The 23,191-nt window shown below is 38.7% G+C and overlaps 1 protein-coding gene across 1 annotated transcript in view; it reads right to left on the reverse strand.

The window, feature by feature from the left end:
- The window catches only part of LOC122104166 (guanylate cyclase soluble subunit alpha-2), an 81,523-nt gene that overhangs the window by 14,056 nt on the left and 44,276 nt on the right, over nucleotides 1-23,191 (reverse strand). The window contains exon 3 of the mRNA XM_042674870.1: nucleotides 972-1,126. Coding sequence (XP_042530804.1) covers nucleotides 972-1,126 — 155 coding nt within the window. The remainder of the gene's footprint in view (nucleotides 1-971; nucleotides 1,127-23,191) is intronic.

Genomic DNA, 23,191 nt, shown 5'->3' on the forward strand with positions numbered 1-23,191 from the left:
ATATAGCTGGTATCCAGTGAGCACAGATCTATGGTTTCATCAGACAGATTGTAAAATTATGAAATTTTTGTTCAAAAGAAGCCAAAGCAGGAGAAAGAATATAGCCAAATACCACTTATATCGATTAAAATATGTAAAATAAGATTCTACTGTTTAGAGACACATAAATAGAAAGTTAATATACCAAGCAGTGGAATTTGATGTTTCTAAGTTAACCAAAATAAGATACTAGTGAAATGTGTACCAATGACTAGTACAAAAGTCTGAGGTAGGTGAGAGATTTTCATAACATTCTTTGCCATGTATTCATAGAGTTCTAGCTTATTGAACACTTAACTCATCAACTCAATAAATGCTTAAGAAAGTTCTTGGTCTATGTTAAACATTTTTTCCCTAAGTCCTGGGGAACATATTGATGCACCAAACCAGATATACTCTGCCTACATGGAATCTAATATTTTCATAGGGGATATAACATCAGAAACAAAACAAGGGTAAACCGGAAAGGCAAAAATGTGTAGTGTCATCAGTGACCTTAAGATCAATACAGAGTTTGAAGTTTTACTCTGTACGTGGTATATTGAACTTTAGAATTCTTAAAAGTATTTCTGTTCTTTTTAAAATAATAAATATTAACTACTTTTTCCATCTTACTCATTGTTTATAGAAACCAAAGGAAGATTTTGAAGATACTAGGATTTAAAATGCAATGTAGACCCCTTAACATTTATGCTCTCCTATACGTTAAGCAGGTATACCACCCCAAGATGGATTGTGGGAAGTGACAAACCTTTATTTACCTCTCAGTCAAGTCAGATTTTCCAGGTACTCACTCAGGATGTAAAAGCAACTCTGTGTCACTATTAGTATCTTTCAGATGGGGCGGTCTACTTATAATATCTTGGAGAATGGCAGGATACCAGTTCAACTCAGTACCAAGGAGAGGAGGAAGAAGGCTGGAGAGCACTTACTGGTAAGTGGTTGGGCTGACATTGATGCGGCGAGGGTGACTTCCTGATTCGAATTTGCTTGCCAGAGTCACATTATTTCCAAACAGGCAGTATCGTGGCATTCTCACCCCGACAACTCCAGCCAGCACGGAGCCCGAATGAATTCCTATCCTCATCTATAAAAGGAAAAGGTAAAGAACATGCTTGTTTCCATTTGGGATGCAATGGTTTCAATGGCAGGTACTTCTGCCATCAAATAATTGAGACCAGAGTTCCTCAAAGACAGAAACTGAGTCTCGGACACTTTTGTGAGCATAATATCTAGACAGTTATGGTGTTCAAGGACCATGAATGTTGTGAGATAAATAAGTGGATTATTAGAAAATATATAGAGAGATATATACATGTTTAATTTTCTGCATAAATCTAGGTTAACTCAGTATCCATTCTTCCTCACATTGTCCCCAGTGATTCTCCTAGAGGGCTCCATTATTTCTCTCGCGCGCTTTAACACAGTTCTAAAGTTAAATATTTATAATTCTGCTTCTTTTGTATAATGTTGGATTTTTTCCATGAGAGAAGACTATTTACCTAGTGTCTTATTGCAAAGAAGGCACTCGAAACACAGTCAGTGATGAATGTTGCATACATTGTTGGGAGTTCCCTGAACAGATTATTAAAATGAAGTTACAGCGAATTCAACCCTTGATTAGTCAAAGCACTGATTGAAACGATGATAAAGTAAATTAAGCATGGTATATTCTCTGAGAATCTAATAAAGATTAATCTGGCCTGTGCCTTGAAGGAGCCCTTGATATATAGTTGATATAAATTGAAGTGTGATCGAATAAGGTTTTGTTCATGTGGTCCACAGGGGACAATGTGGGAGACAAAACCCTTCATTCTAAAAGAATGCAAGGTAACAGAGGGGGGAGATCTGACCATACTTTTTACTGGTTGTGAGAATAAAAAGTCACTTAGACAACCCCTTGAAAGTAGAATGGAAGAGTTCTGTGTTCGTCAACCCACAGTTTGAAGTGAATGTGATCTGTCTGCTGCTCCCACTTCTCACTTGCTTTTAACAACTATCAGGAAAGAGCCAAAATAAATTAGAGAAAGAAGAAAAAATGAATATTCATCCTACCAGATATCAAGTCATAACACAAACATATTTGCCACATGAATGCAATTATGTAAGAACAGAGTAGAAAGAGCTCAGAAAGTTTCACATGGAAATACAGGTGTGAGATATACAAACTCTTTCACATAGGGATAAAACGATGTCCTTTCTGAGGAAAAAAAAAATCCAAGTACATTAAAGATCTTACTGTAAAAGCACAACTTGAAAAAGAATTATGTTAATTAGTGAAAGGTTAATCTAGAGCATTAGTAAAACCTCAAAATATAAACACGTAAGCTAGGTGCTGATAGCTCATGCCTGTAATCCTATCTCAGGAAGCTGAGATCTGAAGATCACAGTTCAAAACCAGCTGGGGCAGGAAAGTTCATGAGACTCTTTATCTGTAGTTAACCATCAGAAAAGTGGAAGTGAAGCTGTAGCTCAAGTGGTAGAGCACTAGCTTTGAGCAAAAAAGTTCAGGGACAGTGCCCAGGGGCTGAGTTCAAGCCCCATCACTGTCCAAAACCAAAACAAACAAACAAAAAAACCCATACAGTTTTCTAGGTAAGGGTCTCGATCATCAGAGTGCAGCTCTGTTTTCCTCTCTCAAGGACCATGTCCTTTTCATCCTGTTCTTCTATGTGTCTTGACATACATAGGAGGTGCCTCCTAGTTCAACTCAAGGAATGCGGGTACAGACATAGCAAGAGTCCGAGGCAGGGGTTATCAGGTTATTACATCAGATTTTCATTTTTTCTTGCCCATCTAGACAACCACCTGATATCATGTCCTTTCTGCCTGAAGGTTTCTTTAATATTTCCTATGCTGTAAATTCACAGAATTCCTTCAACTTTCTAATGTTTCAAAAATGTTTACTTCACCTTTGTATTTGAAAGATACTTTAACTGGGTATAGAATTCCAGATTGACATGTTTTCCCCACACCCTCTCTAAAGTACTACTTTAAAAATGTTCCATTGTTCTTCCCTCACATTCTGATGAGAAATCTGCTTCCCTATGTGTAATGTATCTTTCTCTCATGCTGCTTTTCAGTGTTTATCATTAGTGTCAAATAAATGGCCATTACTTCTCTTGCTTTTTGTTTGTTTGTTTTCTGTGCTTTGAGTTTCTTGTGCTCTCCAATCTGGCTTTAAATAGGCTTAGAAATTTTCTAGACAAGAAAAAAATGTATTTCTTTTTCTGTTTATTTCTCTTTGTTTACATGCATGTTAGAATGCTCAGGTTCTTTCCAAAGAACACTGATTATCTGTTCACTGAAAATTATCTTTTCTTTTGGATGTCTATTGCCATATCTCCAAACTGACTAATCTTTCTTTTGTGACATCTACTCTCTTGTTAATCATGTCCAGTGTATTTATCTCAGATACTATCATTTTTTCTTGCAAGAAGTTAAATTTGGGGTGATTCATTTGTCTTCCAGGAATAATTCAAATTTTGAACATATGGAACGCGATAAGAACAACTGTTTTAATTCTCTTTTTTGTCTGCTCATTCTAATATCTGTTTCAGGCCTGTGTCTGTCAGTTCTGATGGATTGACTTGTCTCTTCATTATGAGTCATGCTTTTAGCTTTTCTTCATGCTTGGTAATTCTTGACTAGAGGCCAAATATCATCAATTTGACCTTGTTGAGTTGAATATTTTTTGTTAATGTTCTTGTGTTGTATTAGGGGATGCAGTCAAGTTACTTAGAAACAGTTTGTTCCTTTCAACTCCTGCTTTTAAATTCCGTTAGACAAGTCTGGAGCTATGTCTCATGAAGGGCTAATTATCCTCCATTACCCAGACAAGAGCCCTCTGGGTATTCTCTGCAATTTAGAAGAGTTTTGACTGCCTGATGGAGACAGGTATTTTTCCCCAAGTCCTATGTGAGAGTCTGGTAGTCATCCTTTCACATGCCTTGTCCCCTCCCCCTGGGACTCAGGTAGTTTCTTTACTCTTGGTCGTCAATCAGTGTTTTGTGGAATATATGGAAAGGGCCTTGGAAGCTCTGTCTGTTGGTACATAATGCTACTCAGATACTTGGCTCCATGTCATCTTCAACTCTAGAACTGTGTGATTCTGGCTTCACTGTCCCCTAAGCTCCAGGCTACAGGTCTCTCGAGGTAAGAAGCAAGAACAATCATAGGGATTATCTTATTGGTTTCCCAGTCACAAGGGCCACTGACTTCCATTGCCTAGCATCCACAGTCATGCAAACTGTTCTTTTTGTATATTTTGTCCAACTTAAAAAGCATAAATCCAGACCCTGTACTTCCATATTGGCTGGAAGCAGAGGTGATTGAATTTGTAAGAGAGCAAACTATCTGAAAAATGCAGCCTATTCTGATGAGAGTTATGTATTTGGATGTAAGGGGGGAAGTGCTGAATGGCAAAGCTTCTTTTAAACCAGACTGTGAAATGCCTTTCTCTAAAATTAGTAACACATTCTGTAATGGCATTGTGTTTCTTTAACCTTGTATTTTTACCTTCTGTAACACAGGATTGCTGAAATATCACTCAGCCCTGAGACTCTATGATGACTGTCAGTGTGGGCCAGTGATCCACTACTGAGATGGTTGAAAGCAGAAGAGCAGGCATGAATCTCACATTGACAATTTTCCCAGTTTCTCTATTTTGTGCTTTCTGAGGGAGGAAAAGACCCCAGGACCAACTATGCAGAAGGCTGCTTCTACCTCTGATTCCTCTCAAATGACCAGAGGCTTTGAAATAAAAGTTATCAGAATGTGAATTGCCATAATCTGGAAAGAGTGAGTATAAGACCCGATATTCTTGGAGTTGGGGGAGGGAGGAAAGAAGTTGTTAAAAACAATCCCTTAGAAATCCATCTAAAAAGTGCTCGAGTATCAACAACCACAAAAACAAAAACAAAAGCATGGATGATCCCCTGTCTGTATCTTACAATAGAAAAGGATTGAAAGAAACATGTCGTCTGAGAAGAAATCTACCATAGGAAACTTACAAGCTGAATCATCAGATTCCATTTTCTTTTACATTTCTTCTGACAACTCATTGAGATTTCCCAGGAATTGTGTGGCCTATATGAGGAACTTACTGATTGCCCCATTCAGAATGTGCCAAGAGTATTCAGCAGTTAGACAAAATAGAGGGCCACATTTAACTATCACTGAGGGGTTTTGATTCAGCTTAGCAAAATTTAACTTTATTTAAAGGGATTAGCCACGCAGTAACTTCTACCCTCATACTTTAGGTAAACTAGTGGCCTCACGTACAGCTGTTTGTGCCTTCAATGGACAATTGACAATGCCCTGAGGTCTGCATACATTGTTTGTTTTTCACAGCTGGAAAGTGTTGCTATACACAGCTATTCCTGCCCCAAACATCACCAATGATATTAATGATAATAATGAACACATTTCTGCCAACCTACAAATACTTACCAAACAAGCATAAACAATAATCACACCAAAGTTTTGAGAAATCATAGAAGGTTATAGGGCAAACATAGGCATAATGTTTGCTCTATAAAAGAAAACGTTAGCAGCCCTTAGCACTCTGATTTCCTTTAAGCAATTCACTTAGTCCTATTATCGTTTCTTCAGGTTCTGCGGGATACTGCCAAGGGCAAGAGTAGGAGCAGACTGGCCAAGGTACGTTAGTAATTTTCTTAATTTAAGAAAAGTCAAGCCCATGTAAGTCAATGAAAGAGGGATTTGCAGGAAACTATAAGAAACCTTTCTTTCCCTTGGGCATGTGTTTATGAACAATAGATAGTGTTGAAGTGAACAGCTAGAGCCGAAACACAGGAGCTAGATATGTGTGGGACCAATTTTAGGAAGCTGATGCTGGGGAGGTAAACCAATTTAACAACTATATAGCTAGCCGTCACTGGTCTTCTGTTATTTGGATGATTATATTCTCTGATTAAAGAAACTTGTTTGTTCTATCACTGGTAAAAGTGACCTATTAGCTAGCTAATGAAGTTAGTTTCACAGCAAACGCTCAAAAGCAGTCCTACCTGTGTTGGTGGCTCATGCCTATAATCCTAGCTACTCAGGAGGCTGAGATCTGAGGATCATGGTTCAAAGCCACCCAGGACAGGAAAGTCTGTGAGAATCTTATATCTAATTAACCAACAGAAAACCAGAAGTGGAGCTATGGCTCAAAGTGATAGAGTGCTAACCTTGAGCAGAAAAGCTCAGGGACGGTGCCCAGCCCCTGGGTTGAAGCCCTATCAAAAAAAAAAAAAAATCTTGCCTCTCTTCCCACATTGGATGGTAGCTACTGTATTTATTACACATCCATTTATAATTCAGTAGGGGGATTGAACAATTTTAGAATATGCCAAACTGAAACTACAATCCACACCACGAGCCAATAAGTTAAGAAATAAATACCAATTTGTGTTGAAACAGTCCTATCTAAGCAAGGAAAAGGTCAGAACTTAAAAGAAGGTCCATAGTAGCAAATACAAATATATGCTAGTAGAAAAAGCCACTGTGTACTCATGTTTACATAAATCTTGACTAGCTCTGTGTGAAGCCCTGTATCCCTCTCTATAACATACACATAAAAGATTTTAGGCTTAAGAGACATCATTATTCAGGAAGCCAGGTAAGAATAACGGGGGGAAAAAAGCACTCCATCTTTTAAAATGAAGAATTAGTGAAAAAAATCAGTATTCATTTTATTGCAAAATACTCCTTTCGCCAATAAAATGAATAAAATTGATTTTCTCATGTTCTCCTAAGCCCGACCCTAGCTTGCTTCTGAGATCAGATGACCTCGGGCAGTGGTATGGCCTTCCACTCTTGTTCTCTACTTATTATTTTCCCCAACAAGAAAAAAAGTCAGTTACTATTTTAAATTCCAACTTCAGAAGCTCAAGATTTATAAGAAAAAAAAATGTAATCAACTCACATACTCTGTGTGGTCTTTGGTATGTGCTTATTTCCTGGATGGGCAAGGAGCTGAGGAGAAATCATTTCTGTGGCTATGTGGTTTTTTTTTCCTCCCTCTTATCTCAGGACCGAGCCTCCAGTCCGACGGTGTCAAAATGTCACATTCACAGGTAATATGCTTGGACAAATAACACTTGGTGTGAGCAAACTAGCTCATGCTGTTTATTCTGATTCTCACAGAAGCACCATTCACAGATAAATTCACTTTATAGGCAATGCTGGACCAAATAAACGCTCTCGCCCCTTGTAGCTTAGCATACGATTTAAGATGTACAATCCAAGCACTATTATTGTTTGGAGCCTTTTGTAAAAAAAAAATAAAATAAAACAGGGTGAAATTTGAAATAAGTACTTTGAAGATGGGGAAACAGAGATGCATTCTACAGAACACTGATTAGGAAGGCAAGCTTGGTGGACTTCAAATAAATGGTGGAGCTGAATAAAATATCATAGCTTGCCTTGAAGATACCACAATAGGGCTCCTGTGTCACCCAGGAGTCCCACAAGCGTGGATGCTATTATCTAAACACACTTGATGCCTAACAAAGAGGTTTGAATGTGCAAAAGCTTGTGGGAATCTGAAATTTATCTTTTGTGCAGATAAAAAAAAGGTTTAGCATTCTTTTAAAGCAAGAAATTTGACTCAAAGCCATCACAACAATGTAGATTAACTTTGTACTTGGAAATCACCAGCGTGTAATTCAGAGGTTAAAACAAAGGTGCCACTTTATGCTAGAAATAAGGATCATTTAACAGTAAATGTCACCTTTTAAAAGTCACAAGCACTGATCATAAAAATTAACAGATGATAAAAATCTTCAGGGAATTTAAAAAATGGTTGTGACTCTTTCCTATCAACATTTGACTTTCATGCTAATATTTGGCTATTTGAGCAACAATGCTAAGGAAACACTCTGCTAAGCACATGTGTAATATTAATCAACTCATTCTGTGATAGTTTATTTAGTCTATTAACTACATCTTCAGTGTATAATTGCCCAGAATAAAATCCACCTCATACTAATTTCATAAAGGCATTTCTTTAACACTGTTAATTGCTAAAACTTCAAAGCTCTGAGACTTTTCTATTTTGAGACGGTCGCTGAAAAAATACCTGTTCGCTCTGTTAACTAAGGAAATAATCATCTGTCAAAATGCAGCACTTAACTAGATTAGCTAGGAAGGAATTTTTGTAGCAAGGAGTCAAAAAATGATTAGGGTTTTTTTTTCTGAATATGTCAAAATGGAATGCTTTGAAAAGGAATGAAGAGATTAGGGGAAAGTTCTGATATTATTAAATGTGAATCTATAACAACATTAATTGTCATCTAAATTTGCTAGCAAAATATAAACTTTTCCAAATGGGCATGTCTAATGAGATGAAGAGAAAGAGAAACTTAATTGAGTAGCCCGATAGAAAATCTTTCAACAAAAACATTCTTAGTTTGAGCTTTTATAATTGTAACCCAGGAGATGCAGATTCAACAGCCAGAACATAAAAAACCTTTCCCTTTCACCCTTTGACAAAACATGAGTTATTTGTCTCTCATCCTCCCCTGCTAAAACTATTAAGGAACAATTCAATGTTAAATACAAAACTACTCTCTGCTTTCAAAGTACTTCAAGTGTCACCAAGTTGGATAAAGGATACAAATCTTAATGATTTTTTTAAGCATCATGGCTTGCCAGTATTAGATACTGAAAATGGCTATTTCCAACTTACCACTGCTAAAAACAAAAAGCTCTCAAACATATGATTTTCCACTCTCCAACTACTTAGTAAAAATAATATCTGTGAGTACTCTTAGGCAATTGAATTGCTTTAGGGAAAAACATAGTTCATTTGATTTTCCAGAAGTCTACATCAAGAGAAAACAATGCATTTGATGGTCATTAAACGTTCATTGTTCTTAGCATCTGTTGTAAGCCTGCGTTTTTGCTAACCCTCTAAGAACAAACATTACCCTCCAGAATTAAGGTGTGGGATCAGCATTCCACCCCCAAGTTACAAGCCTCCTGCTTGCATATGAGAATCAAGCAAGAGCACTAGGATTTTGCCTGAAGAGGTTCTGACTTCTTAGATCTAGAATCAGACTTGGGCACTGGAACTCTATTAACCCTCTTAGGATTTCTCCTGTGCAACCCTTCCACATACATCTCACAGATATTTATCCAAAATTATCAACCCTACAGGAGACGAGTAGTTGACATAGCACCACTTCTTCACAATACTCCTCTTCCCATAATATTCCCAGGGAACTAAAGTTGCCAACCAACCATTCCTGGAATATCTCCTCATGACTTTTTTTAAAGCAACACAAGTATATGTGTGATCCAAAAATATTAGCAACTAGGGCAGAACGTTGCCTACGGCTCCGACTCAGTTTTTATTTCAGTTGCTACAAGACAGAAGTTTCTTTGACACTTCGGGGAAGCATCCCAGAGTCCCACTGTATCCTGGAGTTTCACACCATGGCAGCTGATGGGAATCTTTTTAGAGGAAGGGGTTTTGGAATCCCCAGCAATTATTTGTTGTCTATTTCTCCCTAACTACATATTCATAACCTGACTTACAGAATTGTAACCTCTTGATACAACTACTTAACAATAACTTTAAAACAATTGTAATTCAAAAATCGTAGAATTTACTATGGGAGGCTGATGCCAGATAAGCATTCAATCACATCCAATCTGAAACATGACTATTAACTGTTACCCAAAAATAGTGTTCCCTTGAATTTGGCTTCTTTTGGTGGGAGGGCTGTGGAATTTTCTGGTTCATGTACCGGATTCTACAGATGTGGAAATACAAAAGATAAATGGCTAGCAAAAGAAGGCACAACCAGAGAAGACTGTCACCCACAGGGAACACAATTCTTATGGCTTCTAGCAAATCAGTACTTGTATCATTGCATTCTGATAGTCCTCTTTAATAATCCCTTTTCATTACTAGAAATGAAATGGCATAAGGATAATAAAAGTTTAACCAAGGCTCCATGGAAACTGTTTAATTACTTACATGGCATTCCCAAAGGAATAGGACAAGGGAAAGAAAGTCGTTTCTCAATGGTTAAATTCTTGTAAGATTTTACATAGTAATAAAGTTGTGTCAGAGATACACAACCTCGAGCTGTCACAGCCAGGCCTAACCAGGCATGACTGCTGCACCTGCTAGCCAAGAGGAGCACTTAGAAAATAAAATTAACATGAATAAGCTGTGGTCTGTAGTGATGCTACTATATCAGTATGGGCTCATTGATTGTAACAATTTTTCTCTTTCGAGCCTTCAGCTGGAACTGGGAAAAGGGGAAGTGGCAGACTCTACTTGCATTATCTTACTGATCATTCTGAAGACTTAAAGTTATTCTAAAACACCCCTTTCTAAAAATGTAAACTAGATCCCCTACAGTAACACAAAGGACATCACTTACTGAAGAATATTTTGAATGATAAACATTTTGTAAGTCAGGCCCAGAGAGAAAAAGGATCCATGTTTTTTTCCCTTATATGTAGAAGCTAGATTTAGCTTAGACACTTTTAAGTAAATACGTAGGATGGTATGCAAGTATGTACAAATGTATTAACTGAAATATGGTAGATTCAGGAGAGAATTGAAATAATGTAATGCCTTAGAAAAATAAAAAAACACCCAGTAGTGAGTACACAAAAGGGGGTAGAGGAAGAGGAGAAAATGTGGACAAGAATCCAATGTATATCCTACAATAAGAAGAGTGAAGGGAAGGGGTGATATATATCAAGATATATAGAATTTGTAAACTGCTTTGTTGAAGAGAGGCCCCTTTGTAAAAATACTAATGTAATTTAAAAAAAAAAACTGAACAGAGCAATACAAATAGTTAACAAACCCTGGAGAGAAATGAACCGATCAAATTAACAATGAACATTCCTTGGGTATATATGCACCTTTTCAGTTGTTAGTCCTTACAAGCATTTATGTCATGTGGACATTAGGTGGCGCTCATGCTCATCACACGGAGCAGGTTGACTCCCTACCATGAGTGATAGGAGCGGAAGGTGGAACTCCCTAGTATTTTTGAGGTGTAAATTGGGAAGACAAAATCAAGCCCCTAGGGAGACCAAGACACTTTGGGTTGGGTGGCCTCTTGCAAACAACTAATAAAACAGGAAATCATCACAGAGCAAGACTCACAAATCCCAAGGGCCCAGTTGGCAGGCCTCAAGGTCCCTAGACACACCAGAAGCTATGTTGCCCATATGTGGCAGTTTTTCAAAGGAGCCCTCAACACTTCGGACTCTCATGTTCTTTAAGTTCTAGATCATTTCTGAATCAGCATCTAGCAAGGGATTTCAACGTTAGTAGGCAATGGTAACATGTTGATTGAATGAATAAATACATGGATGAGCAGAATGTATGAAAGGAATTTCCATACGAGGCCCAAATTTCATCCCTCCTTTAATATGTTCCTTGTTAAATAATAACTACAGGTGTCACTAGGTATTCATGATTGGATCCTTCATCAGTATTTGCAAACTAAGAATAACAAGGAAGAGTAAATACCTCTCAAATAATTTCTGTGTAACTAGTCCTAATTCAGCTTGCCATCTTATTCCAATAAATGATAAAGAAATGTCAACCTAGGCCTTATAAAATTATATGTTAAGCCTAGCTAAAAATTAGAAAAATAAAACTAATGGCCACAAAAAGAAAAAGATCTCAATACTGTGAACTTAAATAACTAAACACTGTCCTTTTAGTGCTACTACAATCCAGCTGTAACTTTAAAAAAAAAACACCATTTTATAGTGCTCTTGCTATAAAGCAATACAATGATTCTCCATAATCAATTTATTGTTTATGGATTACATTTCTGATTTCACAAGGCTCTTCTCTAAACGTGCTCTATTTACAAAAGAGCTCTGAAGTTGAAATGCAAGACTTTGTAGCACTTATGTGTGATTAGCAAATTATTGATCTCACCCAAGAAAACAAAAAGTAAGAAACAACTTGTTTTTTTCCAAAGGGGAATTACTAACTAAACAACCCACACAGAGTGTGGGTGAATAATTTGTGTGTGTGGCGGTATATACAAATTCATTGTAAGGAATTCTTGTGCACACACAATTCTCAGAATCATTAGGACTGAGTTGTTTTTTGCTGACTCTATTCCCCCTCCCATAATATTCAGAATGTGAAATCTTTAATTTTATCCAAATCAAAGTCTTATCAATAGAGAAGTTTCTCAGTAGGTATTTCTGCCTGTGTATGGTGCTATAGGATGATCAAATAGACAAGAGTTACTTTGCTCAATCTGCAACTCACCTGAAGATCCCCAAACACACCAAACTGTTTGACTCTAGCCAGGAAATCTTCGATTACTGCTCTCATTGTCTTCAATTATTGAAGTCAGTCCTCTGTCTAACTTCCAGAAACCCAGCTTAACCACCATCTCTCTGCAAACCTCTGCAGAAGTTATTCTCTCTGCTCTCCTCCCTCCTCCATCTCTGGTAGATTCTCACCTTTCAAACCATCACTTAGACATCCCTTCCCCTGGAAAGCCTCTCAGGAGCGCAGGCATCCCTGCCTGATAGGAACTGCATTCACCAGTCCTCTTCTTCCATTAATACTCCATGTACTTTTTTTTTCAATCACCTGTCTCCTCTGCTTGGTTCTGAATGCTGGGGACACAAGGGTAACATCTGTCTTACGCATTCGTTCCCCATACCTTTCAGAAACCTCCTGGTAAAAAGGCAGTAGCTCAAAAGTTAAATATGAATTCAAGCTACTCCTTTATAAACCTTGGAATATAAGTTATGCTCTCTGAATAAGCCGCTTGAAATGCATTTGGCATGCTTTAAGTATTTCTCCTCCTTAAAAACCAGCAGGGCAGGAGGGGGATTTCCTGAACCATGTATTAAAGAATCATTTTCCAAAAGCTTGTAGAAAGTATTTTTGTGTTCTGATTTACCCTGCTTTTCCTATCAAGTTAAAATGACAGTAGTAACACTTGGACGAATGAAACAAGCTAACTCAGGGCCAGTGACGCTATCCAGGTGATAGTACTTGTTGCATGGAAATCTCTGCAGCTTGGCTTGGGCCTTGTAGATCCAGACTATTGACCCTTGACTCAGCCATGTTTGATCATCAGGTTTTCATATTCTTCCCTTGCTGTGGAGTATTGGTTCAAATTGTGAGGAAAGAACTTTAATTTTGGAAAGACAGCCAGCATTTTTAATCCAGATAGACAGATAGATGCTATGGATATATATCTATAGTATCTATATATACTATATATAGTATCTACACACACACAGAGAGAGAGAGAGAGAGAGAGAGAGAGAGAGAGAGAGACTGGCCTTAAGTGAATCACTGTCGCTGTCTGAGCTTTCCCATCTCCATTTACATCTTGTTGTTTTTCTGAGGCTAACTCATTATCCACTCCATTGTCCCTAGCATTCTAATGAACACTGACAACCTGCCACACACTCTGAGAAGGCCCTAGCGCATATCATCTCATTTAACTTCATTATCTCATTGAATAGATATGATCTGGCCCCTAAGCTTGCTACCATGGATCCTTAGATCCATGTCTCCGAGTACGGAGACCACTTAGAAAGCTTTTGCTTATTAAAAGAAGCCTCCAGCAATTGGCATTTTTACTTTTTATGAATAGTAATTTTCACAACACGGAATTGTAATTGTCTGCCTTAGTAGTATGACAGAAATCATTTTTAAGCAATCTTGTAGTTTAGTAGACTACTGCTCACATCTCTCAGACTTTCCTTCTTACTGAAGTAGTCCCCAAAATTTAACTATTATACATCTTGATATATTACCATACAAATAGAAAGAACATATCCTAAAAGTGTAATTGCTCTAGTTTGTCTTAATGTGTGTTTATACAAGTTATTTTAATGAGGTAAAATGGTACTGTCAACACAAAGGTGAAGCAATGGGAGGTTATCATTTTATAGTCTAGAGTATCGCATTTTATGTAATTAGCTTTCATCACAATACTAGTAAAGAGAATGTTCCCTTCAACAATAGTAATGGCTCAAGTACTTTAAGACACATAGCCATGGTAAAAGTCTTTTATGAGATGAAAAGGGAGTAACAGACAGACACATGTTTAATTAGATCTTGAATTTCCAGTAACTGCCAAGTGACAGCAGCAGACCCTTGCTTTCTCCTTGCTTTTGATATACCTATTCACATACTGGGTTGCACTCAAATGTACCCAGGGGGCCAGGTGGCTCACGCCTGTAATCCTAACTACTCAGGAGTCTGAGATCTGAGGATCATGGTTCAAAGCCATCCTGGGCAGGAAAGTCCAAGAGACTCTGATCACCAATTAACTACTAGTGAACCAGAAGTGGAACTGTGGCTCAAAGTAGTACAGCACTAGTCTTGAGTGGAAGAGATCAGAGGCAGCACCCAGGCCCAAGTTCAAGCCCCACGACCAGCCAAAAAGAAAAAGTACACAGAAACATTGTAGATTCCAAACATTGTAAGTGTAGATCAACATGTATTATATACACAAGTGGATATGTTCGATTGAAACCCCCTTGGACAACTATTTGAAGATAATTTTTTAAAACAAATCAGTGTAGAGTACTGGATTCTGAAGGCTATCAAGAGCATGGAATTAACCACACCTACCTGTCTTGTTTATTGTGATGACCCTGTCTGGCATATACAAAGGAAATCAATGAATATGTAAGTCCCAAGCATGTACTAGTAAATTGTATTTTTTTTCTTTTAGAACAATAAATGAGCTATAGGGCACAGAAAGGTGTTAGACTCCATGTTGGCCAAGAAAAACAAAAGGCTAAAAGTTTTTAAAGACATCTGAATGGTTATGAGGGAGGGATTGAAGTGAGGGATTAGAGATATAGTGGGTAAGTGGTTGAGACGTGGCACCTGATTCGATATATAAAAGATAACAAAAAGAATGCTAGAAAGGAGGATGCCCCTAACTCTATCTTAGTCTGTCAGATGTTCTAGGATAAAATAAAAGCCAAAGAAGAAAGCACAGGTTTTCTTTGGATGGGTTGGAGGTGGTGGAAAATACAAGTTGATGTAAAGGAAAATTAAATTCAAATTGAGATATCCTTAAAGTGTTTTTAGAAGCCTTGGTCAAGGAAGATTTACCAAAAGGTATGTGTACCATGGAGGAAAAGAGACCCACGGGGATTTGTTAGGAGCATGTATATAGTTAAGAGATTCATAAAGGAAAAACAAGGATCCAGACCAAGAGTCTGGGACATGTTGGGATTACAAGTCAGAGGAAATTGTAAGGGAGATGGGAGGGACCAAGAGAGAAATTTGTGAAAAGTCAAGTGATGAACTAGGGTGGGCAGGGCATAGAAAGATATTAACACTAACAACAAGGATGTAAGGACTGAAGTCATTTCCACAGTGGAACTTCAGTAAGGCCCGGGGAAAGGTGGAAGCTGGGAAGAATGACAATGTTACTTGAAGCACAGAGTCAAGCACCTGCTCCTGAGAACAGGCAACCAAATCCAAGAGCTGCCCTATCTTGAGGGCCTGTGAGCCCTGCATAGCAGAGAGAATCCAGCCATTGGCATCTTTCCACATCAGCGAGAAGAGAACATGCAGGGCCTGGCCTGAGCTTCTCCGTGAAATGACCTTAATCTCTAGATCTTGGAAGAAAAGCACAGCCAGGCTTCATGTCTGAAGCCTCTGGAGAATTTTCAGTCTACTAAACACCATCTTAAGGTCACAGTTTTAGATTCTTCCTTTGCCCCCAGTCATTGGAAAAGAATTCAAAAAGGAAAAAAAAAAACTTTATTTGGGAAGGGGAAATGCCATAGATTTTTAAATAAATAAAAGGCTATCGACTCATTTTGAGACATTTAAAGTCACTGAGAAAGTGTCCAAATCATTCTGCCTCTCAAGTCTCTAATTGGCTTTCCTTCTCCACTCCTCTAGTATTTATCTTGCCTGAGGCTCTTGTCCTCATACAGGGACGATCATACTAATACTATCACTTTTCTATCTCTATCTAGATTATTTCTCCCTCAAACTTCTGGTGCACAGCTCAGGTGATTCTTTCAAAAACATACAACAGGTAACTTCCTCAATGAGAAGTTCCAGCTAGCTGTAAGTTCCTTCTGAATGGCCATCCAGATACAAGGAAACCAGTTCTTGATGTCCTGATGTCTTGGTTCCTGAACATTGCCATTGGGCCTGCTGTTTTGTACGCATCCTGAATGGTGCACATGTCTGAGCTTTTTACACCTGCTATTCCATCTGCTTGAACCATTTCCTCTGCTTTCATTACCTGATGATTTCCTACTCAATCTATTCATCTTCCATGTACACCTCATATTTTCTCTTCATGATAGCCTCCCTGATTTCTGGGCCTCTTTCCTCCAATCCTTCAACAGGCAGAGTTTATCATTCCACCTTCTCTGTTATATTGGCTTCTTGTACATTCTTTCTCAGTATATAAAAATTATAGTGGAGGTCTTGAAATTCTACTGCAAAGCAAAATGGATATGTCAAGCCAGGCCCTGATGGCTCACACCTGTAATCCTAGCTACTCAGGAGGCTGAGATCTGAGCATCACAGTCCAAAGCCAGCCCGGGCAAGAAAGTCTGTGAGACTCTTATCTCCAATAAGCCATCAGAAAATGGGAAGTGGCGCTGTGGCTCAAGTGGTAGAGCGCTCTCCTTGAACTGAAGAACAGGGACAGCAACAGGCCCAGAGTTCAAGCCCTCCGACCGACCGAAAAAAAAAATGGATATGTCCAAATGAACAACTAATTGGTGGTAATAAAAAAATGGGGGGGGGGGAGTTGTATTCTTACTTTCCCTGTTTCATCCATCTGCTACAAAATCACATTTAGAAATTTAGCTTCTGAGGGAAAAAATAACATAGGGAATGGAAACTTCACATTTGGAGTGATCACAGGCAATTGTAATCTGAGATTATTTGTCACATTTTCTTTCAACACTGTTAACGCTTTCTCTAACGCTTGCTTCTCGGTAAAGCAACTTCTAGGCCACCAAAAATATTTCTAATCAAGTTTGCCAAAAAAAAAAAAAAAGACACTCCCATTTTTTTTTTCCATTAGTATGCTTGAAATCCCTCCCTGCAAAGCTCTCATAGTAAAGTGTCTAACATTACACTAAGAATTTTAAGTTTGGGGCTAGGAAGGTGGCTCAGTGGTAGAGTGTTTGCCTTACATGCATGAGGCCCTGGGCTTGATTTCTCAGCACCACATAAACAGAAAAAAACAGAAGTGGCACTGTGGCTCAGGTGGTAGAGCACTCGCCTTGAGCTGAAGAGCTGAGGGACAGTGCCCAGGCCCAGACCTTAAGCCCCATGACCGACAAAAAAAAAAAAAAGAATTTTAAGTTTTCACAATTAACTTTTCTGTGTTGGGCGCTTTGAATATCGACAGACCTAGATAGGGAATTTGGACCAAGTGGTACAGTCTATTTAGTATGAGATATAGTCAAAATATTTGGAAGTCTGTTTCCAGGAACACAAATAAGCTAAGTATGTTTAATGCATGTAAAGGCACACATGATATTGATGGGCAGTAAAGAATATCTTCTCCAGATGGTAATGCCTTAAACAGGAGCCAAACCACCCCTCTCTCTTTGGGCCTTTCCAGAGAGACTTTCGGTTACGCCTCCTTAATGGGAAAAGAATGTGTTTTGGTTTTTTTCCTGCCTGATTTGTATTAAAATGTGTTGAACTTTTGAGACTAGGTCATGATAGTAGCTATTTAGTACACTTAAAAGACTACTTCTGAGCGCCCAAGAACTGTAGAGGATAGGCCACATTTTCCTCCTGATTTGTAGGGAGTCTTAAACATAAAAGCTCAGGGACCGGGACCAGGCCCAGAGTCCAAGCCTAAGGACAGGCAAAAAGAAAGAAAGAAAATGAATCTAGAAACATCAATTAGGAAAATATTCCTCTCTGTCCTTGAAACTGAAATATTCAGCCATACATGCCCAGTAGATTATAACTGGTCAGTCACCATGTAGGGATATGGATAGGGAAACATATACTTGGTAATAATCTTCTATCCTACCTCATCTAGAAAATAAATCCAAGTTCCCTTTTTGCCTGTAAAACAGGCAAAAGGAAAAAGACCATTTATTAGCAAGTAATATTTAAAAGCACTTTTCAAATGTGCTTCCAACAATTTCACCTCCTGCAAACCACAAAGCAAGAATATCATTATCCCCAGAGAAAACTCAGAGGAAGTAAGACTCATACAAGTTCAAAGATCCAGCAATTACCAGAGCGGGACCGAAAACCTGAGTCTTTGCACTCTAAATCCTTTCCCCTGTGATTACAGTGACCTGTTTTGACACTTGAGAGACAACAGAAGGAGAACCCAAATTTGTTTACCTCACATCTTTGTCCTTGGCCTGCCTTAGTCCTAAGGATGTAAGACTGCATTATCTGTAAGGATATAATAAGACTGCTATAAACCCGGGGCTATTATGCTAGTCCCTTTTTTGCTTATGAACTCTCTTTTTTTACAATAGGGTGAAAAAAATACTGTATTTTGGAGAATGTAAAATCCCATCCATTGCAAAAGGCATGAGTATTTCTCATACAACCAAGAAAAATCATCCCATCCATTTAAATCATGACAATGCCTTCGCCTCACCTAGAAGTTCCTTCAACAATTGCCAAAACGCTTCTTTTACACTGACTTATAGTTTGCTTTACTTTATTCATTCTGTGCACATACATGCATACTCTCAAAAGTAAGCAAAAAACATACTACTTTATAAGCAAAAAAAAAAAAGCCTTTCTAAAGTCTCTCATCTTCAGAATCAAATTCTTTGAATTATTGTTCCAACGGAGATATGAGAAGTCATATTTTTCAACCTATGTTCTCAGTGGCATCAAGCATTTCTTTCTTTTTTTTTTGGTTGGTAGTGGGGCCTGAACTCGGCCTGAGTGCTGTCCCTCAGCTCTTCAGCTCAAGGCCAGCACTCTACCACTTAAGCCACAGCGCCACTTCCGGCTTTTTCTGCTTATGTGGAGCTGAGGAATCGAACTTAGGGCCTCATGCATGCAAGGCAAGCATTCTACGACTGAGCCACCTTCCCAGACCCAAGCATTTCTTAAATAGGCTCCACTCCTCAAGAAGCTTGGAGTTTGGAGCATCTGGAATTCTATCAGAAGATGAGCAAAAGAATATTTGCCAACAATGAGTGGACTCCCATAGTCTAGCTTCAAATAAACATTGTTTGTAGGTTTTAAACATCTGGGCTTGAGTTGGTCCACACATCACAGGGAATATGAAATCTTCCCAGATGTGGACAGTGATAACTCCATCAGCCTGGCTGGCTTCGGGAAGATACCAGCAACTGGAAGGCATTGCCCAAGTTTACATCAAATACGGGACGAACATGTGTTTTAGAATTGCTAACATCGGATATTCTCCTTGCATTGTCTTTTAACTTTCCCTTTAAGGAGAACAAGTTGGATATGTGTATTTAGACACCTGTCAAGTTCCTTCCTGGTAATCAACCAAAATAAGAAAAAAACAATATGCAAAATTAGCTGAGAGTGAACTAAATCCGCTTGGAACATGACAGTCATGGTATTTTTCATTACTTCTCGTTTTCTATGAAATGCCCAGCTTGTGCTTCTTGTACATAAGGAAACAAACTCAGCAAGAGAAAGCAATTTGCTCCCAACAGAAAGACAGCTCCTGCCAGAGCCTAAATTCAAACCCCAGCAACTCATCTTCCTGCCTCCTGCTCCCTTTGTGCTTTCTTACTATCTTTATTTATTTTTTTTTTTGGAAACTGAGTTTTCCCTACTCCCTTCATCTCTTCTTCCCTCTTCTTTTGTTGTTGTTTGCTTTCATTCACCAAATGCATTACAGTGAACAGTAGGATATCTCAATTGTCTGAAGACAATTTCTGCTGTCTTGCCATTCCTAGGAGTATCTGGCGAGAAACAGCTTCCTTTCTAGCTCAAGAGCCACACCGCTGTTGACCTCCTTACAGGCAAAACTTGAAGGGACACCTTTCTGGGCTGCCCAAAGTAGCTCAGCTATATACCATCAGCAACAAGGGGATTTGCTACAATCTCTCCCGGGGGAGGGACTTCCTGTATTCTCTACACACCATTGCTGTGAGGACTTCCTGCACTGCACCAAGGAGAAGAGGTTTTCTGTACACACCCACTGGGAAGGACTTCCTTGCTTCAAATAAGCATGAGAATAGAAACATGTGCTAGTAAGGGGAGCTGTTGGTAAGGGGGCTTGAAATATTTTCCTGACAGATTTTTATTTGCTATGGCTGGCTTCAGGGCTGTGATACGATGAAGTATTTGAGAAGTCTGCTTCAGCAGTCTCTTTTTCTTTCCTTCCATTCTTCCTTTCTCCCTTCCTTCTCTCTTTCCTTCTTTCCTTCTCTCTTCCTCCCTTCCTTCCTTTCATTCATGTGCTTGAACTCAGGGCCTGGGCACTGTGCTTGAGGTTTTGTGCTCAAGGCTAGCACTCTGCCATTTGAGTCACACACAACTCCACTTCTGGCTTTTTGGTGGTTAATTGGAGATAAGAGTCTTGTGGACTTTCCTGCCCAGGCTGGCTTCAAACCATAATCCTCAGATATCAGCTTTCTGAGTAGCTGATACTGGTGCCCAGTTAACAGTGTCTTTCTTGTCCCCAGGTCATTACCTAGGTTATTTCTGTACTTAAAATGCTTATGCCATTGTCATCCTTCTACAATGGCTCAATATCACTTCTGTCATGCTCAGTTAGAGAGGACGGTTTGCTTGCTCTTTATCCCCTTCTGTGGCTCTCATCATTCGATGCTATTACTTTCTTGTTAGCTAAATGATGTTGCTTTCATGCCTAGTTGAAAAACCTCAGAGGTGGAGCCTCCTCCTTCCACTCCTGTGCCCTTTGGTGCAGTGCTGCCCTGTGGAAATTCAATACAAGCCCCAGAGGTAAGCCCCATAGGTAATTTAAAATTTTCTAGTAGACATATTACAAAAAAAAAGCCCACTGGAAACTAATTGAGTCACATTCTACTTAATCTAATAGAAGCAAAAGATGATTAGCTCAAACTGTAATAAAATTAAGAATTGTTGATGACTTTGAAAATATTCTTTTTGCAAAGTCTTTGGAATGTGGTGTGTATTTTTCATGCATAGCACATCTCAGTTGAGACTAGCTACCCATATCTGATGTCCTAGAGAGCTCATGTGGACAATGTAGCTCTGTGTGAACAATGAAGCTCATCCATGGGCTAAGAACCGTACATTTTTAGTGAATGGAGGACATAGTGTATAATAGATCAGGGAGGTGGGATAGCTTTGGAAAACATGGGGAAAGAAGATAAGGAAAAGTGGCTAATACCAAAAATGAAGCTTCAAATTAATTGGTTCTGGTTCTTCACAGGTACAAACCAAACATTTTTGGGGAAAAAAAAATCTGAAGGGCCAAAATAAGGTGCTATGTTTTACATCATTGTCAAAATGATTGCAGAAGAAACAAATGTGATGTGTTTTGAAATGAAAATGGGATGCTCTGACTGGCACCAATTATGTAGGAGTATTTGGAAAGAGGTTTACAATGGTGATAATAATATAGAACAAATATATATAATCTTTATTTTACAGCCATGTAAAATTGCCATGAACAGGATAGGTTTTTACTATTCAATAAAATGGCACGATCAAGTGAACTGGATTCCTTCAGTTCTTAATCTAGATAATCGCTGCATGAATGATTAACATGCAACTCTACTTACTGCATATAGCAAAAGAGACAAACACTAAATGAAGTTATGACATTTGAATGTGTAACAAGGCTGCCCATTTTTCTTCTCACTTTTAGATCTATCATTTGATGAAAAGAAATGACTCCACTATACCTACTTAGCATTGCTTACCTACCAATTACCACCTTTCAGCTGTGTGCCATTTAAGGCATTTTATCACAGTTCATATTATTACCAAAACACAGTAGCAAAATCAAATAAAGCAAGGAAAGAGTAGGCACAAAAATTAATGCCAGAAAAGGGACACCAAATTATCAGTAGATGAATTTTCAATAGGTGAAGATTTCTGAATATGTTTCATGAAGATCCAATTTTGATTTTATGTGTTTTTAGGCTTGAATAGCAAGTAAGTAACAGTATATATTTTTTATTTGCAGTAGGTTCACCTTACTGTCACAGTATCATGCTGCTACATTGCTCCCACCCAACTACAATCCTGGGAGTGATGCTATAGCTAATCAACCTAGTCTGTCCTTCCTTCTTTCCTTCCTTCCTCTCTTTCCTGTTCTCTCTCGTGCTCCCGCTTGCTCTCACTCTTTCTCTCTCTCTCTCTCTCTCTTCTTTTTCCTGTAGTACTGGGGATTGAACTCAGGGCCTCATGTTGGCTAGCCACCTACCATTTGAGGTGCTACCTGCTCCCTTTTACACTGCATATTTTCAAGATTTGTTTTCAATTTTTGCTCAGGCCAGCCGGGGCGGTGAGCCACGTCCTCCTACTTAAACTTCTGCATCTCAGCGGTGATGGCAGACATGCACTATTGTGTACAGCCATTGGTTGAGATGGAATCTCACAAATATTTTATGACCAGGTTGGCCTTGAACCACAGTCTCCCAATCATTACCTTCCAAGTAGCTAGGCTTGAGTCACAGGCTTGAGTCACTAAACTCAGCTCCAGTCAGTTTTAGCAGTTTAAATTAATATATATATATAGCCTTCTCCATCCCTCATTTCCCCCTTTGCTAGTATTTTAGTTCAGGCTTTCAGGTATGGCTGAAGGGGCAGAGTGCTAGCCTAACAGCTCAAATCCCAACTACCAGGACTGCTCAAAATAAATAACTTTAAACAGTTGATAAAGGATTGTAAGGATTGTCTTCTCGTCTTACCCTGGTATTTCCTTAGGTGTCACTACTTTGACAATTTCTAAAAGGCTGTCTAACCAAATATTTTGATTTAAGTTCCCTCCTTTGATAGTATTTTGGTTCACGCTTTTTTGAGCTCGTATGAACCATCAGGAGCTCCTACAATAGCCTACAAATTAAGATTCTTGTTCTCAATCTTAGCCCTTCAAATATATGAACCATAAAGCTACCATAAAGGTCCCTGTCCTGCTTGAAATGAGTCATGCTCAGTAGCATGACCATGCAAACTCCCTGTAATGTGGCTTCTGCCTCTCCTTGACTTATT

The sequence above is a fragment of the Dipodomys spectabilis genome, unplaced genomic scaffold (assembly GCF_019054845.1).
Source record: "Dipodomys spectabilis isolate Male_0828 unplaced genomic scaffold, ASM1905484v1 ptg000023l, whole genome shotgun sequence".
In the NCBI taxonomy this organism is placed as follows: domain Eukaryota; kingdom Metazoa; phylum Chordata; class Mammalia; order Rodentia; family Heteromyidae; genus Dipodomys; species Dipodomys spectabilis.